This window comes from Carcharodon carcharias, chromosome 4 (genome assembly GCF_017639515.1).
Source record: "Carcharodon carcharias isolate sCarCar2 chromosome 4, sCarCar2.pri, whole genome shotgun sequence".
Classification (NCBI taxonomy): Eukaryota; Metazoa; Chordata; class Chondrichthyes; order Lamniformes; family Lamnidae; genus Carcharodon; species Carcharodon carcharias.
Genome location: NC_054470.1, coordinates 109,550,044 through 109,569,310, shown reverse-complemented (window position 1 = coordinate 109,569,310; position 19,267 = coordinate 109,550,044). Strand labels below are relative to the sequence as shown.

The 19,267-nt window shown below is 41.0% G+C and overlaps 1 protein-coding gene across 6 annotated transcripts in view; it reads right to left on the bottom strand.

Moving 5' to 3' along the window:
• ptbp3 (polypyrimidine tract binding protein 3) overlaps positions 1–19,267 on the bottom strand; it is a 116,807-nt gene that overhangs the window by 45,714 nt on the left and 51,826 nt on the right. For all 6 annotated transcript variants that reach the window (XM_041186615.1, XM_041186610.1, XM_041186612.1 and 3 more), the window contains one exon: positions 1,848–2,017. In XM_041186615.1, coding sequence (XP_041042549.1) covers positions 1,848–2,017 — 170 coding nt within the window. The remainder of the gene's footprint in view (positions 1–1,847; positions 2,018–19,267) is intronic.

Sequence of the window (19,267 nt, the reverse complement as noted above, 5' to 3'; positions counted from 1 at the left end):
ATTTTGAGAATAGATGCGTTATGCCACTTCAAATGTGCACTATTCTAATCCTAAATTAGAGCTCTATCTTGGAAGCCAAAGAGGTTAATCCTTCAGGCAGAGAGTTTGTTTTTGATGAGAACTTTGCAAACTTGTCCCAAGCATTGTTGGCTGAATTCCAACTCTACATTTGTGCATTTCAGCTGTTTGTAACTGTTTTGCTGATGTCATAGTGTGCAATGGGCACTGCTGAAAGTCAAGAGCAAAGCAAAAACTAATGCCCATCACACATATAGGGATAACATTTCTAAGCCTTCTTCCAGAGTTGTGAAATGATGGGCATTTTGTTGCTGAATACACTACAAGAATAATGAGAAACCAAGTACAATATCTGGCTCACACAATTCATCAACAGCAACTGTAAATTGTAACACCCAAGTCCACGTGAGATTTCAAACTAACCTGAAGCTCCACATGGAGGGTAATATCAACAGTGGTAAGTGTGTTTTGCAGCCATTTCTAAGAATCTCTTTTCTGAGTGTGTTAGCAATCCCTCCCTCCAAAAGGAAAGGGCTATTTGTGTCCACTAAATCCATCACAATTGCTGGAAATAATATTTAATTATACAGATGTCCCAAATCCTCCTAAATTTAATTACAAAAGTGTTGCTTGAAAAATAAGTTTTTTGTTGCTTTTTTACAGTGTACTTTTTGACCAGCATCTCAGGTGATCAAATCAAACTTCCATTTAGAGAGAGAGAAATATGCAAGCTGCTGCAGGCTGTAACAGTATCTGCCCAGTTAACAACTTAATTGTAGTGGGGGATTATGACAAAACAAGGCCAGCATTGGGAAAGGAAGTTGGCTGTTAAAATGGCCTTTTTCCTCAGGTGGTGGCTTGTGTCTAAAACAAAAATGTCTTAAGCAAATGGTCTTCATCTCAATTAGTCTGCATTATCTGCAAAGTTTTCCCACCAATAAGGGCAGTAACCTGCATTTCTGACAGGCTGATTCATGTTCTGGCTCTTAATACAATCAATCTTTCCTTTGGAGGGAGAGTAATAGAATCACAACTGTTGGCCAAAATCGCTGTGCACTTATAGTCAGAATCTGCACACAGAACATGGTACCCAGAACATTGAACCTAACTGGATAAACATGCAAACAAGACATGGTGCATCTTCTGTTTGTCTTCCAATCTTACCCTTCAAATAATGCGCATCATTCTTGATAGAGGGATCAGAGGGGCCACATTCACCTGGACAAATGCTAAACTACTCTTCCCATGAGTTGTAAGTAGATGGGTGAAAACAGCCATGGGGAAAACACCCATGCCATTTCCAATCTCAGCAAAAAAAAGCCCTTCCTCTGCTTGAGTAGCATATTCATGATTGTTAATTTCCAAATGGGAGCACCTGCAGACACAAACCCACATTCCACCACCATATAATGCATTCTACCAGTGCTCATTAAGAGGTGCAGTGGAAAGGACATGCACCCTTCTATATTTATTCTTGCACTAATTTTTTTTTCAAAAAAATCTATAATCTGGTTCCCTTCCTTTTGTAGTAGGACAAGTAAAAAAATAAATAAATAAATAGTTCAGAGAATTCAAATCTCATGGAATCAAGAGCAGCACACACCAAGCTAGGGCTATTTTAAATCAATCTCAAAATACATAATTGAAAAACTGCATGATGAATTAAATGGTGTTTCATGTTTCTGCATATTTCTCCAATTCCAAGATTGGCGAAAAAACGATTATATTAAAAAATCTGAAAGAAAGACATTTAGAACAAGACATTTCAATGAAGCACAGTGCCAAAAACCTGCATTTCAGCTGAGAAAAAAATATACAAATCCACATACCTGATTTTTCCCTTTTAACATCAATAGATTAGTGACTTTGCCAAACGATAAACCTAGTGAAAGGACTTCTGTTTCGGAAACCTCATTTGGAATCTTACGAATATGAAGAACACGAGAGGGAGGGTTTGGAGATCCGTCTCCTTTAAATTTTTTGGTGTCGTTTCCATTAGCTTAAAAAAAAGGGAAGTACTATTACTAAGTTGCATAATTTCCTCGTTAGTATTGCACAATGTAGAACATTTGAAAGACACACACACAAAAAATGAATCATGCTGTATTTGCGCATGCACTTAACAACTGCTGAATTTTGCTGTTCCACAATGTGCAACCATTACAGAAAGTGAAAATAGGCATCCTACTACAGACTGTCACAATCTGAACAATATTAGCTGTACTTAATGACTGAGAACCTCTAATCTTGATCAAAACCTCAGGATTAACACAAGAATTCCTACTCCATATTATCCAGTAACTGTTTGATAGCAATCCACATCAGTTCAAAACAGGTTTAGTACAGCTCAACCCTGTTCACACTCAGTGCCCTGACACTTTTCCATCAACAATATTATCTTGAGCAGAACCCATCCAGGCCCAACCATTTTCAGCAGTTTCACCGAAGACCTTCCCTCCATCATAAGGTCAGACATGGGGGATGTTCGCAGATGATTGCACAATGGATGTTTGTGAACGATTGCACAATATTCAGCACCATTCATGACTCCTCAGATACCGAAGCAGTCCGTGTCTACATGCAGGAAGACTTAGCTTGGGCTAAGAAGCGGCAAGTAACATTCATGCCACATAAGTGTCAGGTAATGACCACCTCCAAACAGGAGAGAATCTAAGCATCTCCCCTTGACCAGGAGAGAATATTAGAGGAATACCAGGGTGCACAAAATACTGGGAGAGATAGATAACACTAGAATAAAGAATAGCAAGTTAATAGGTGGAGTCGGGGTGAGAAGAAAGTAACAAAATCTAAACAAATCAGGGTTACTATGCACGCATGTAAATACACGGAGTAAAATAAAAAAGATTGCGGAGTTACAGGCACAGGTTGCCATGTGGAAACATGATGTTGTGGTGATAACAGAGACCTGACTCAAGGAAGGGCAGAACTGAGTGTTAAATATTCCTGGGTACAGGTGTTCAGAAAAGATAAGGAAGGAAGGAAGGAAAGGAGGAGGGGTGGCAGTATTGGTTAAGGAGAGCATATCAGTGCTGGAGAAAGAGGATGTCCCAGAGGGTCCAAGGACAGAATCAATTTGGCTGGAGGTAAGGAACAAAAAGGTTGCAATTTCATTCCTCGGTGTAGTCTATAGACTGCCAGCCAGTGAGGAAGACAGAAGAACAAACTGCAGGGAAATTACAGATAGATGCAGGCATTTTATAGAGTAGTTATAATGGGGGACTTGAATTACCCTATTGTAGACCAGGACAGTGGTAGTGTAAAGGGTGGAGAGGAGCAAAAGTTCCGAGATGATGTTCAGGAAAATTTTCTACAGCAGTATGTGTCCAATCCCAACAAGAAAAGATGCGCTGTTGGACTTGGTTCTTGGAAATGAGGTAGGCCAAGTAGATCAAGATGTCAGTGGGGGAACATTTAGGAAACGGTGATCATTGTATCATACATTTTAGGATGATGATAGGAAAGGACGATAGGCAATCCAGAGTAAGAATAATCTACTGGATGAGAGCTGACTTTGATGGGCCAGATAGACTGGAACGTCGGATTGTAAAACTGTAGCTGAACAAAGGACTACCTTCAAAAAAGAGTTGGTTCAGGCACAGTCAAGGTATTTTCTATCGAAAGTGAAAGGTAGGGCAAACAAATTCAGAGCTCCCTGGATGAAAAAGGAGATAGAAGTTAAGATAAAGAAGAAAAAGTGTGCTTATGACAGGTGTCAGGTAGAAAACACAACTGAGAACTGAGAACCAAGAGGATTACAGAAGGTTCAGAGGGAAGGCAAAAAAGCATATTAGAGAAGCAAAAAAGGGATTGAGAAAAGACTGGCAGCCAACATAAAATGGAATCCCAAAGTCTTCCATCAGCACACAATAGTAAAAGGGTGGTAAGGAGGAGTAGGGATGATTAGGGACAAAAAAAGGGATTTACACATGGAGGCATGGGTCATGGCTGAAGTATTACATGAATGCTTTGCATCCATCTTTACCAAGGAGGTAGATGCTACCCAGGCCATGATGACAGGCAAAGAAACTGTCACTAGAAAGGTTCAAAATTGATAAGGAGTAAGTGCTGAATAAGCTGTCCTAGGCAAGTTGGCAAGGCACCAGGGCTGGATGAGATTCATCCAGGTATATTGAAGGAAGTGAGTAGAAATTGCAGGGGCACTGCACTGGCCATAATTTTTCAGTCTTCCCTAGATTGAGGGGAGGTGCCAGAGGACTGGAGAATTGCAAACATTACACCCTTGTTCGAAAAAGGTTGTAAGGATAAGCCCAGCAATTACAGACCAGTCAGTTTAACTTCAGTGGTGGACAAATTCTAGAAACAATTATTTGGGATAAAATTAGTCGTCATGCAGAAAAATATAGGTTGATAAGGAAGACCCAGCAAGGACTTCTGAAGAGGAAATCATGTTTAACTAACTTGGAGTTTTTTTGAAGAGGTAACAGAAAAGGTCGATGAGGGTAATGCTGTTGATTTGATGTATATGGACTTTCAAAAGACATTTGACACAGTGCCACACAACAGACTTGAGAAATGTTATTGCTCATGGAATAAAAGGGACAGTAGCAACATGGATACAAAATTGGCTGGAAAATAGGAAGCGGAAGGTAGTGGTCAATGGATATTTTTTGGGCTAGAAGGAAGTGTGTAGTGGACTTCCACAGTGGTCGGTATTGGGACCCTTGCTTTTCTTGATATAGATTAATGATCTAGATCTTTGCATGCAAGAGACAATTTCAAAGTTTGCGGATGATACGAAGCCTGGGAGTGTTGTAAACTGCAAGAAGGATGGAGTTGAACTTCAAGAGGACATAGATAAGTTGGTGGAGTGGGCAGATAGGTGGCAGATGAAGTTCAATGCGGAGAAGTGTGAGGTAATGCATTTTGGTAGGAAGAACATGGACAGACAATATCAAATAAGGAGTGAAATTTTGAAGGGGGTGCAGGAAGAGAAAGACCCTGGGTGTAAATGAGCATTGAAGGTGGCAGGACAGGTGGAGAAAGCAGTTCATAAAGCATATAGTATCCTGGACTTTATTAACACTCAAGTATTGTGTGCAGCTCTGTGCACCACATTATAGGAAGGGTGTGAAGACATTGGAGGGAGTACAGAAGAGGTTTACAAGAATGAAGTTTCTCATCCCTGGAACCAGTGACGCAGATAGGTTGGAGAGGTTGGGATGGTTCTCCTTGGAGAGAAAGCTAAGAGGAGATTTGAGAGAGATGTTCAAAATCATGAGGGGGCTGGACAGACTAGATAGGTAGAAGCTCAACATCATGCAGGACAAAGCAGCCCAGTTGATTGGCAGCCCATTCACCACAATAAATATTCACCCCCTTCACCACTGACACACACTAGATACCATCTATAAAGGTGCACTGCAGCAACTCACCAGCTTCTTCAACAGCATCTTCAAACCTATGATCTCTACCACTTGGAAGGACAAGGGCAGCAGATGCATGGGAACATCACCACCTGCAACTTCCCCTCCAAGTCACACACCATCCTGACTTGGAACTATATCACCATTCCTTCAGCATCACTGGGTCAAAATCCTGGAATTCCCTTCCCAACAGCATTGTGGGTGTTCCAACAACACATGGACTGCAGCAGTTCAAGAAGGTGCACACAACCACCTTCTCAGGGTAATTAGGGATGTGCAATAAATGCTAGCCTAGCCAGTGACACCCAAATCCCATGAATGAATAAAAAGACAAGAAATTGTTGCCAATCTTCCCTTCCATGCAGCCAACTGCAATACTCTGGTAGTGCCCCAACAACTGGCTCATTTCAGATCAGCTAACACAGAGATAGTTACTGTTTTTTGTTATGGCTCAGCTAATTGTGGGATAAATGGGAGTGCTCAATCCCACTCTTAACCTGAGGGATACAGGAAGTCTTTCTTGTCTTTTGTTCAAGAGAGATTGGTTAACTTTTGAATTTTTTTGTTTTTAAATCTCTGGTTTAGTGACCACAGTTTACACTTCGAAAGCCTGCTTAGGTCCATATTCATCATATCTGCAACATTCTAAAGATTGAGACCACATCACTAACTTTTTTTTAATACATAAAAAGAAAAACAAACTTTAGTCCAGGATTATCCTCAGGATTTCTACCAATCCTTTCCAGTGTTAACATGTTCTATTCATGGTTTATTCCAGGAAGAAAGATGATATTTCAATATGTGCCCAATCAGCCTAAGTTACCTGTTTTAATCTGTTATTACTGTCTTTGTAGTGATGAGCCCAACCATTTAGTTGATGGGTGAGAATCATGCTCTCATAGATATTTATTGGCCAAGATGGAAACACCATCTAATGCATTTTATAAATGTCTTTCACAGCGTGCATTTGTGTGGAGCAAGCAGGAGTGACTAAGCCAGAGATGAAAAATGAACTAAATAATAGTTAATAAAACTTTGGAAGACATGTCCAAGTGCATTTTAGCTCATGGTGCTCTGAAGCTGATCCTTCAGTTTTCACTAGTCACCAGAAAATGTTCTTGTTCAGCTCTGCACTTGAATGAAAGCAAGAGCTCTAGTTAAATATGACCACAAGGCGGCAGTTCCACATCAAAATCTCACAACAAACCTGGAGGTACCTATATTAAATCCTTTCCCCACAAACAGTTAAAAAGGAAACTGTCAATTTCTATGAAAGGAATGGGAATCAATTGGCTTTGGGGTTTTGTTTTAGATGTCCTAAATTTTTCAGAAGGTAGTAGCAACTACTCTTTTCATCCTTAAACCACATCTTACAAATTTAGGTTTAAGAAGTTTCTACATGCTTACAAATTTCACTGTAATTTGAAACATGGGAGTTTATGTCAAGACAAGATCTAGGTATTCTAAGAACAGATTTAAAATGTTAATCAAAGTAAACCAATAAAAACATACATGTAACAAAACCCAGAAGTGAGTTGAGTTTTCTTTGAAAGCATCCAGCTACTTGGAAAATGCAAAACTTAACAGAACTACTGCTGTTTGTCTGTTTCTTGCTAACAGAGTTTATAAACTTTTGGGCCCCAATAAAGACCAATTGAATTTTTCCTCCACACAGCAAACTATTTTTGTTTAAGAATGGGGGGGGGGGGGGGGAGAGAATGTTTTAACTCTAAACCTTCAGGAATAAACGATTCATTCTTGTGTTACCAATTAAGTGTCATTATTGTTGCAGCAGCTATTGTATATGCTATAGTTGGCCAATATCAAGAGTTGAATTGCCAAGATGGGAAAGATTTAGAGATTTCAATTGTTCACGATAATACCACTTTTACATAGCATCATGGGCTGTGTTTTTGAACGTGGAGCTGAGTTCACACTACTGCCCACATCAAAGTAATCTTTAAAAAAAAAAAAATTGGAACTCTATGGGCACTCAAATGCCAGCACTGTCAACCTGCAACTACAGTGAACATAAGAGTACAAGAAATAAGAACAGGAATGCGCCATTTGGCTCGAGTCTGCTCTGCCATTCACTAAGATCTAGCCAACCTTTTACATTAGCCACACAATCCCTCAATTCCCTGAGTATTAAAAAAAAACTATCGTTCTCTAACTTGAACATACTTAACAACTGAGCAACCAGAACTCTCTATGGTAAAGAATTCCAAAGGTTAACAACATTTGGAGTGAAGAAATATTTCCTCATCTCAGTCCTAAATGGCCAACCTCTACTGTGGCCCTCAGATTCAGACTCACCAGCTGTGGGGGAAAAATCCTCCCAGCATCCACTCTGTCAAGCCCTCAGAATTATTTCTATTTTACATACAGCACAGAAATAGACCATTCAGCCCAAAAAAGACATGTCAACGTTTACACTCCACTTAAACTTTCTCCCATCCTTCCTTATCCAATGCTTATCCAATGCATGACACAGTTTTCACCTCTTCCTCACATGCTTAGCTAGCTTCCCTTTAAATGCATTCATACAATTCACCTCAACTATTCCCTGTGGTTGCGCATTCTATGTTCTCACCAATTGCCGTGCATCGAAGTTTCTTCTGAATTTGATTTGATTTCTTGGTGACAATCTTATGCTAACAGCTTCTAGTTTTCCTTTCCTAGGAAGCACACTTATGTCTATTCTGTCTAATCCTTCCATTAATTTAGAGACCTGTTTTAGGTCACTCTTCTAGGTGATACAAGTCACGGATTTGGAAGGTGCTGTCAAAGGAGACTTGGTGCATTGCTGTAGTGCATCGTGTGGTTAGTACACATGGTTGCCACTGTGTGTTGGTGGGAGTGAAATGCTTATAGTGGTGGTTGCAATGCTGATCAAGTAGTCTGCTTTGTCTTGAATGATGTTGAACTTCAAGTGCTGTTGGAGCTATGCTCATCCAGGCAAGCAGAGAATCAGGAGGGGAGTTACTCGCCAAAGAGTTTCCAGCCTCTGACCTGCTCGTTACCACAGTATTTATAAGGCTGGTCCAGTCCAGTTTCTGGTCAATGGTGACCCCAAGAGGTTGATGTTGGGGGGGATTAAGCAATGGCAATCTCACTGAATGTCAAGGAGAGAGATGGTTAGATTCCCTCTTGTTGGAGATTGTAACTGCGTAGCACTTGTGGCACAAGTGTTATATGCTACTTGTCAATCCAAGCTTGAATGTTGTCCAGACCTTAATGAAAGTGGGCACTGGCTGCTTCAGTGTGAGGAACCGCAAGTGGTACTGATCAATATCCAAATTTTCAATGAACACCACCACTTTTTATCTTATGATGGAGGGAAGGTCATAGATGAAAAGCTGAAGATGGCTGGACCAAGGTCACTACCGTAACGAACTCCTACAGCAATGTCCAGAGGCTGAGATAACTGGCATCCAAAGGCCGGCAACAACAATCACCCTTTCTAGTCTTTGGAAAGCACCTCCTGCCACTGCTTTCTCCATGTGCCACCCCACCCCCACCACCCCACCCACTTCCTCCGCACCATGAAACCCCCACCCCCAACCGCTTCATCCGCACCACAAAACCCCCACCCCCAACCGCTTCATCCGCACCACAAAACCCCCACCCCCAACCACTTCATCCGCACCACAAAACCCCCACCCCCAACCGCTTCATCCGCACCACAAAACCCCCACCCCCAACCGCTTCATCCGCACCACAAAACCCCCACCCCCAACCGCTTCATCCGCACCACAAAACCCCCACCCCCAACCGCTTTCTCCGCACCACAAAACCCCCACCCCACCACTTCCTCCGCACCACCAAATGCCCATTCCCAACCACTTCCTCCACCCAACTGCTTCCCCTGCAACCACACCCCGCACTTCCCCCCCCTTCCCCAACCACTGATTTGAATTTTACCAGACCTGAGCATGCTGTTCCCACTTTTTAAAGCGTGGAGCTGATTTTTCTGCAGCTTCACCAGTTCAGCATTTCAGTGATTTGCACATTTGTACTCCCAGAACCGTTTGCTCCTCCATCATGAATTTTGCCACACTTGGTCAAAAGCTTCCTTAATGGCAAAGGCAATCACTCTCACTTCAGCTCTGGAATTGAGCTTTTCTGTCCTTTTATTGACCGAGGCTATCGTGAGATCTAGAACCATGGGGCTTTGGTGGAATCTAAACTAAGCATCAATGAAGCAGACTTTTACTGAGCAAGTACCACTTGGTAGCACTGTCAACGACACTTTCCATCGCCACAAGAAAACTGGTGAGGCAGTTAATTGGCTGGATTGGATTTGCCCTGCTTTTTGTGGGTTGGACAATACCTGAACAATTTTCCACATTGTCATGTAAATGCCTGTGCTGTCGTAACTCTGGAGAACAAGTCATCAGTACCACAACTGGGATGCTGTCAGGGCCCACAGACTTCACTGTATCCAGTGTCTTCAGCTATTCTTTAATATCAGAGTGAATCGAATTGGCTAAGACTGGCATCTATGCTGTTGGGAACCTCAGGAGGATGACAAGATTGATCATCTACTTGGCACTTCTGAATGAAGATGGCTGCAAATGCTTCAGCCCTGGCTTTTGCACTGATGTGCTGGGCTTCCCTCATCATTGAGGATGGGGGTCTTTTTAAGAGCCTGCCCTCTGATTAGCCATTTAATTGTCCATCATTCACAAATGAATGTGGCAGGCAAACTGATCTGTTGTTTGTGGTGATTGTACTTGGCTCTGTGTATAGCATGCTGTTCCCACTTTTTAAAGCGTGGAGCTGATTTTTCTGCAGCTTCACCAGTTCAGCATTTCAGTGATTTGTGCATTTGTACTCCTAGAATCGTTTGCTCCTCCATTCTATTTAAATTCTAATTTAAGTTGTGACCCAAGTTTCCTTGCCAAAATATAATTCCTTACACTGTTAAAATTTATTTGCCAATTATATGCCCATTTTGCAAGTTCACTAATGTCTTGCAGTAAATTGTTGCAGTCTTCCTCAGTACTGACCATCACTTCCAATTTGATGTCGCCAGTACGTACTGTCATCAAAGGCCTTTTGGAAATCCAGATATAACACATTTATTGCATTACCTTATTCAATGAGGTTGGTCAAGCGAGGCTTTCCCTTTTTACTTAAATGCTATTTGTTTCTTTTTAAATTGTACGGCTGCAGGGAATGGAGGAAGTGGGAATCTGGGAGTTGCTGTTGCAGAGTCAACAATGACAATGGCCTAAATGGCATCCGCTATACTGTACCCATTCTATGATTATTTTCTGGCTTCTAGACGTTATTCTACATTCTCGTTAAATAGAGATTCCATTATTTTTCCTACCACTGATAGTAAGTTGACTGGTCTATAGTTCCTTGGAAATGTTTGATTTTCATTCTTAAATATAGCTATCACATTAGCTGTTATAACTCTGGCACGACATATTTTTCTAATGAATTATGTATGTCCAATAATGTCTTCTATCTCTTCCCTAGATTCTTTTAGAATGTGCAGGTGCAATCTGTCCAGGCAACACGTTTTAGCCTTCAAATTTTATTACTTTAATACTTCTCTTTATTTTAGATGCGTTTATAGCATTTCTAATCTCATCTTCCCATGTCACTTGCAACTGATCTGTATCCTAGTAAATACTGAAGCAAAGTAATTATTTAAAATTTCTGCCTTTCACCATGGTTGCCTGTGAATTTATTCTGATTGCCCCTTAAAATAATCCTATTCCCATCTCAACTTTTCTTTGTGTCCATAGGATATTTTTGTTTTATGTTCCTTGACAATTTAATTTCTAGTTCTTTACCTTTTTTTTAAAAACTGAGTCTCTTCATATTCTCCTTTGTCTGGCTCCCCTGCACTGTCCACATACTTAGTGTATGCCCTGTCCTTTCCCTCCCTTTTCTCTCATGTCTTTATTTGTCCATGCATGTGTGTTTATTTTTGTTAAGCAGAACTTATTTTTCAGGACTTTTCTGAACACTTTTTAAAATATTACTTAATGCTGTTCTACACAAATGTCAATATTGTCCATTTTATTTTCCCCAAGTTCTATTCTCAGACCCTCAGCTTTTCTCCAATCTTTAATCCCTGCCCTTTGTCATGGTCATGCCCTTCACAACTAGCCTGAACTGTATTAATATCATGGCCACTATTGCCAAGACGTTACCTTACTTTTACTTCTTTCTGCATTCTGGTTAATTCTACATTACCACATCCAGTAACAAATCCTTGATGTGAACCTTACAGAGTTTGGAATGGGCCCTGTATACCCTATAGGAACTCCATTCCCTTATCCTTTTACATACCTCTTCTAGTCAATTTCAGAGTAGTTGAAATGCCCCATGATTATTCTTATACAATGTTTGTTACACACTTCCCTAATTTGTTCACAGTGATTTTCACTGAATTAAAGCAGGTGAAGAGAAAGTTGTTCAAATGCAAATCATTTTAAAATGTTGACTTTTTTGATTAGGCTTCATACTGGCTGTTTTCTCTACAGTTCAGCTGTATTGTTACCAGTAAAACACCAGCAAGGCAGCACAAAGTGCACTGGTGTTTTACTCTGTGCCCAATACATTACTGTTCCAATGCCAAAAAGTCCAGGCCAAATGATGCAGAAGAATTAAAAGTAAATAAAGCTGACATGGTAATTAATGCTTTTGTGAGCATTAAATACATTTGCCATAAAAATACATCTACCTATACTGATCCATTACATTAAAGATATAACAGACATTTCAAAATCTGTGTTAGTAGTCCAATTCAAGATCAAGTATCCCAGTCAAGAGGAGACACTATGAAGGATTTTCAAAGGATAGGAATATGATAGCCTCAGTCCGTGTCAAATGGGTTTTAACTGGACTGAAATTACAATATTTAAAATGACATCTTGCTGTCAGAACTCAAGGGTTACTTGCTTAGCAGGCATTTTCCTCAAAAATGGCTGCCAAGTTAAAATCTCCCATATTCTAACATGATAAAGACCACGAGATAATTTAAACTTTACACCACAGGTGGGAAACTACCCTTCCCGCCAAAAAAAAAATTGGGGATTAAAATTGCTGTGTCACGGTCAGTGGTTGCCAAAAAAAGTACATTCTTTATTTTGCACAGCTGAATTTCAAAGGTGGTGGTGGGGAAATCAAAAATCTACACCACTGAAAGTAAAAAATCTGCTAACCGCAAAATAACTGAAAATTGCAGTTCAATTTTTTTTTAAAAACTGCTTAAATATTAGTTTGACAGCTCAATTGACAGATTAACTAATATATTTTCAAAGGAAATTTTTTTTACAAATGAATTTGGAACCTCAGTCTCTCAGAAGCTAAAAACATAATCAACCTCCTCCCGCAACCCAAACAGGTAATGGAGGACCCCATCTTGTGATGTACTTAAGACTTCCACTAGACTTCTAACAAATTTTCCAAATAAAAGAATATAGCTTGAATTCAAATCAGGGAAGATTCAGAGCACATTTAGGAATTGAAAAATTGGTTAACTGGTAGAACACAAGCGATATTTGTTGGAGTTGGGAGTCGAGAATTTCAAAAAGGGGTCAGAAACTCAAATTGGTACATAACACCCAACTAGGAAAGGGAATGGAAATGGCAGCTTAGAAATTACAAATGAACTGCATAAAATATATGTGGACACAAAATAGCAAATTAAATTCAACACAGTTAAGTACAGCAATTCAGAAAGAAAATGGCACAAATACCCCATGAATGATATATAAATAAACTTGGACAAAATCAAAATACAGAATTCTTATAAGACTGCGTGTTCAACATGTCCTACAAATGCAATTCACCATCATTTAAAAACATATCAAGACTGTAAATATTCCAGAGGTCATGATCAAACTGTGCAGTGCTCTGGTTAGGGCACAATTTGAAAATTGTACCCAGTTCTGATTTCCAAGAATCAATTGAGGCATTAAGAGAGAGGGGTGTGGAAAAGAGTCACGAGGCTGATGTCTAATATCAATGCCCTGAAATCTGGAGAAAACTCATGTCTTTATGCAAGTAATCTTAAAAACATGTGACAGTTTCTTTAAATTAAATCAACACAATATTTCTTGTCGGTGCCTGAAAAGCGACAATGATTCTGAATCTGCCAGTTTCATTATCTTCAGTTTCGAATTACAAACTCCATTCCCCAGCCACTAACTCCATCCCTCTCCCTCAACTGTTTGAGGCTGAATCAAGAGTGCAGTCAGAAGGGGGCACCAGGGTCTGACAGCAAGTTTGTGTTAGTACCCAGACATACTGCTTCTCCATGTTCAAGTTTAAATGATTGGCCCAGAAGTGTCTTTTTGAAAAAGGTAACCAGTGCTCATAATTTTAAAAATTGGGTAAAATATATAATCTAAATTAGTGCTCAAAGATTCAAGATTGAACAAAATGAAGAGAAAGAAGTCCCAATATCCTGCATGCCCAATAAAAGCATAATGTATAGTTTAAAACAAGTCATAATTGGCCTCATCAAGTCCAATTTTAACTGCTTTAAAACAACATAATGAGGGACAATAATAAACCTATTGTGTACCCCAACACACTGCTACACCACAATGATACATGTCACTAATAACATGCTGTTCTGATTATTCCACACAATCCAACACAACCAACATCAAAATCCAGAGGTAGGAAATGTTGTCAGCTCACACATCCTGCACTGCTTTTTAAAAAAAATTATGGAGGTGCAGCAGAAAGAGAAAAGCAAATTCCTGTAAGAGTTCCAGTTCCCATGCCATTACCTCTGATATTCCTCCAAGAATCTATCCCTGACCCCCTATTTCTCATCTGCTCCTCAGTGGTTTCAACCAAAAAACATCTTCCAGATGTTACACCAACGACATCCAGTTCTACATCAATACTACCTCCTTAAACCCTTCTACTGCCTCTAAATTGTCAGACTACTTGTCCAACATCGAGTACTGGATGAGCAGAAATTCCTGGTACAAACTCTGTTCTCTAACCACTGACTCCAGCCCTTTCTCTGAACTGTTTGAGACTGAACAAAGCTGTTCACAGCCTTGGATCACATTTGACTCTGACCACATATCTGTGCCATTACTAAGACCCTATTTCCATCTCTGTAACATAACCTGACTCCAATCCTGCCTCGGGTCATTTGCTACTGAAATCCTCATCCATGCCTTGGTTACCTCCGAGCTTGACTGTTCCAACGCATCTCTAGCTGGCATCCCACAATCTACCCTCCTTAAACTTGAGATCATCCAAAAACTCTTTGTTGCCTGTGTCCTAACTTGCTCCAAGTCTTGTTTGCCCCTCAACCCTGTGCTTACTGACCTACATGAGCTCCCAATTTTAAATGCTTCAATTTTAAAAGTTCTCATTTTCATCTTCAAATCCACCCATGGCATCATCCCTCCTATCTCTGTAATCATCTTCACCTCCACAACCCTCCCAGATCCCTGTATTCTTCTAATTCAGGCCTCCAGAGCCCCAATTTTAATTGTACCAAAGCTCTGGAGCTCTTGCTGAAATTCATCTCTCTACTTTCTTTTCCTTCATTAAGACGCTCCTTAAAACCTAACTGACCAAGCTTTAGGTCATCTGTGGCTGTGTGAAATTTTGTGGCTCTGTGAAATTTTGCTTTACAGTGCCCCTGTGAAGCACTTTTGGATGCTCTATGACATTCAAGGCAGTAAATGAGTGCCAATTATTGTGGGAGTGGCAATGTTGACGATAAGGTATCTATTTTCACTCGAAGATCTGTGACAATCCCAACCCAGCCTTGTTGATATCCACACACCCACTTTTCTCTGGCCCAACCCTGTCAGTGCCCACAACCCTGCTCTTCTTTGGCCCATGCTTGCTCGTGGCCAACACACCACCTTTCTTGACTGTTATCATGTTTGTTGCCCTTTAAGAGTTTTTTGATTTTTAATTCTGATGTTCCATTTATAATGCCCAAAAGCAGGCAGGCTGCAGCATTCAGTGATACATCCCACTGACAGCAAACACTTATAAATGTAATTTAGTTTGTTATCTGATCCCAATGCACTTATTGTACACAGACACCTTCACAATTCACATCTTGAAAATGGCCTACATTAATTTTCCACTGAACAGAAAAACTTCAGCCATATGCCACCTCACTGAGTTCTTTAAATAAAAAGCAAATGAACATTTTTCTAAAGCATTTAATGCTTAAGCCTTCTGTACATTTAACCATTAATTAAAATCCACCAACCTTTATGAATAATGCCATCGGTTTTCCTATATTAGCCAGAAGAAATTTCTGCTCATACGGTCAGAGATGTCAGAAAAGCAGTCTGATAATTTAGAGTCTGGCTACTGTCTGCCATGGATGCTGACAAAAACTGAACAGCCCTTATTAACTCTACTCCAAATTTAAAGATACAAATGCAAGGGAGTGATTCCAAAATTGAAAACTCATTCAGGTTCAAATGTGTGCACTTTTTGGGTACTGCTGTCCTGTTTAAACAGCATCCATAAATGCCTTGTTAAAATGATCCCATCATTAGTGCCAAGTATCTGCATATCATTCTCCAGAGGCCATATTGCTGACAGCTTAACTACAACATTAGCATTTTTTATTGAACCACCAACTTATAAGCATTTTTGTGGTGTCTGCTCAAGGCCAGTGGGAAACGTAATAACATCAAACTAATTTCTTCTTCTCATCTCTGAAGGTAGGAAAAGGTGAAAAGGCAGGAAAGTGGAGTTGGAGTTGAAGATTATCAGATCAGCCATGATCTCATTGAGTGACAGAGCAGATTTGATGGGCTGAATGGCCTGCTTCTGTTCCTACGTCTTATGGTGATTCATGCTGTAATACAGTTCCATAGGCACTAACAGCCTTTCAGGGCTAATTCCAATTGAGCAGATTTCATGTACCAACCTGTACTAAGGGTTAGTATTAGCTTACTCAACTCCATGGGGCATCAGAGCAAAATCCAATCCTGCTCTCACCCAACATCCATGTAGATAGGCTTTAAAACAGCAACTGAAAGTCAGAACAGTGACCACCAATCCTCTGTTCTGGCCCATGAGCTTTCAAGGTAGGCCTTGTGCTGCTCCTGACATACTCTCCTGCACTCTTCATTGAACCAGGGTTGATCGCCTGGCTTGGTGGTAACGGCAGAGCAGGGGATATGCCAGGCCATGAGGTTACAGATTGTGGTTGAGTATAATTATGCTCCTGATGGCCCACAACACCTGATGGTTGCTGAATTTTGAGTTGCTGGATCTATTCAAAATCTATCCCATTTAGCACAGTGGTAATGCCACACAACATGATGGAAGGCACCCTTAATGTGTACGCAGGATTTTGTCTCCACAAGAACAGTGTAGTGGTCACTCCTACCGAGACAGTCATCTGCAGCAGGCAGGTTGGTGAGGATGAGGTCAAGTATGTTTTTCCCTCTTGTTGGTTCCCTCACCACTTGCCGCAGACCCAGTCTGGTAGCTACATCCTTTAGGACTCAGCCAGCTCGGTCATTAGTGGTGTGACCAGGCCACTCCTGGTGATGGACATTGAAGTCCCCCATCAGGAGTGCATTCTGTTGCAATTATTACAAGATCACCGGTCACTGGTAGGCTTCTAGTAGAATTGGCTTCTTGAACCAGGTGGCACACTTATTCTAAAAGAGTGGGAGGGAGGGAGAGCAGCCTTTAGCTTGTTTCCTCTGCTCAAGGCTTTCTTAACAGTGTCTGTGTCACTTGCAATCTCTCTGTGCTGGGCAGCCTTGTCCTGAAATACTTCAGCCATTGTCTATTTTCAAGAGGTTTTGGGTGCATCTGTCTGTGGCAGCCATTGTTTCAATATCCAGTATTTTGCATTTTTAAATGTCTCTTCCTTAGATAGTTGAGTTTCAATGGGTGACTGGATTATAGGAAATGTCTAAAACAAACGTACGAATTAGGAACAGGAGGAGGCAACTCAGCCGCTTGATCCTGTTCTGCCATTCAAGATTACGGCTGATCACTCACGACCCAGAGAAAAAATTTCTCATCTGTCTTAAATGGGCGCTACTTATTTTTGAACAGTGAACCCTAATTCTCTCTTAACACTCCCCACAAGGGTGTTTTGTTGGTTCCTCACCTTCAATTTAGAATGTGGCCTTGCATTTTTAAGCAGTTTGCTCTATCCCAGTTCAAACTGCAAAATTTCCAGTCAGTTGGAAGTTGAAAACTCAGCTTTTCAAAAATAAAACAGCTTAGCCTCATCATATTTCTCCATCAGAAGAAAAAAAATAAGATTCACTCTCATTTCATTACAAGGTATAAACTCACAAAACAAAAAGAAAACACATTCACTTCCACTCACTCACTTAGCCTTGGTCTGGATTATCCCATCAGTTTTAACTGGGTTTCTAAGTTCTGGACAGGACATCTACAATCACATTCGATTTCCCTGCAAGGAGATTTTTAGGTGATATGGTTGGAGAAAAGCTCCAACGGAATAACTTTGCATTCTGAGTTTTGAATTTCCCCACAAAAGTCAAAGAAAAAAATCGGCCGGTGACTAGTGGAGTTCCGCAGGGGTCAGTGTTGGCACCACAACTTTTCACTTTATACATTAATCATCTAGATGAAGGAACTGAGGGCATTCTGACTAAGTGTGCAGATGATACAAAGATAGGTGGGGGGACAAGTAGTATTGAGGAGGTGGGGAGGCTGAAGGGGTTTGCTGCCAGTCAGAGCCATGGTCTGCTTTGCTCACTGTCCGACTCTCATTTTCTGCATGAGGTTCGCATGCCCCAACAAATCCCACAGGTTTTTCCCTAACCTCTAGCAATCAGCAGAGGTGCCCTGTCTTGTGGCAGTTAAAACACACAGGCCTCAATCAGCTTCTCAGCACAATCCTTTCAAGCCTTGGTGGTGCCTGTGTTTCCAGCTGTCCCATCTATGCTGTGGGTGTTTAGTTTCCTGTAACTCACCCATCTTCTACGCTTTTCAGTTGTTTGGAGTGACTAAGGAAGAGTTTCCTTTGGGATGAGGATTTGTGGATAAGCTCAATCATCAGCTAGTTGCTATCCGAATGGCCAGTTACTCCCTGCCAGTTCTTAGCGGGAAGGGTAAAGAGATTTTGAAACGAGGGGGAAATTATTTCAAAGGTTTGTGCAGGTGGCCTCAACTTAAAGCACCCGTACCACCAGTCAAAAGCGAGCTGCTGAAGCCGTTCAAATTCCAGGTATGTCCAGTCAGGCCATTTCCTGTGGATATGGAATTTCTAAACAGTATGCCTCTGGCACCCACTGGTATGCATTTTTTTTTAAAAAGCCCTCTTGCTGCCTCATAGCTGATCACACTTTCATCAGGAAAGAGGCGCTAAACGTTGTGAACTTTTCCTTTCAGTTTACTCTGCAATTGCAGGGACCAGCTTTGGGTTGTGCTGACCATTCAAAATAGATAAAGCTCACCTATTCATCAAATTTGGGGATTAAATGCACAAACTTGAATACCTCAGCCTTTAAGTCAGAGTTGGGTGTGGTTCCCTCACCAGGAGTATCTTCAATAGGCACAATGGAATCCTCCCTTCTCAGCTCAAGCTGCTTTAATGTACACTCCCTTTCCTCTTCTGCTCATCCCTGCCTCATCCCTTTCTCTCTTTTTCCTGTTCCTCCCACCCCCCCGTCCACCTTTCTCAAACTTTTTTCTCCATCCCTGCCCCGCTCTCTCTCTATTTATTCATGGGACGTAGGCCAGTATTTATCACTCATCCCTAATTGCCCTCGAGAAGGGGGTGGTGAGCTGCATTCTTGAACCGCTGAGCGTATTCCATGTGGTCTAGATATACCGACAATACTGTTAAGGAGGGAGTTCCAGGATTTTGACCCAGT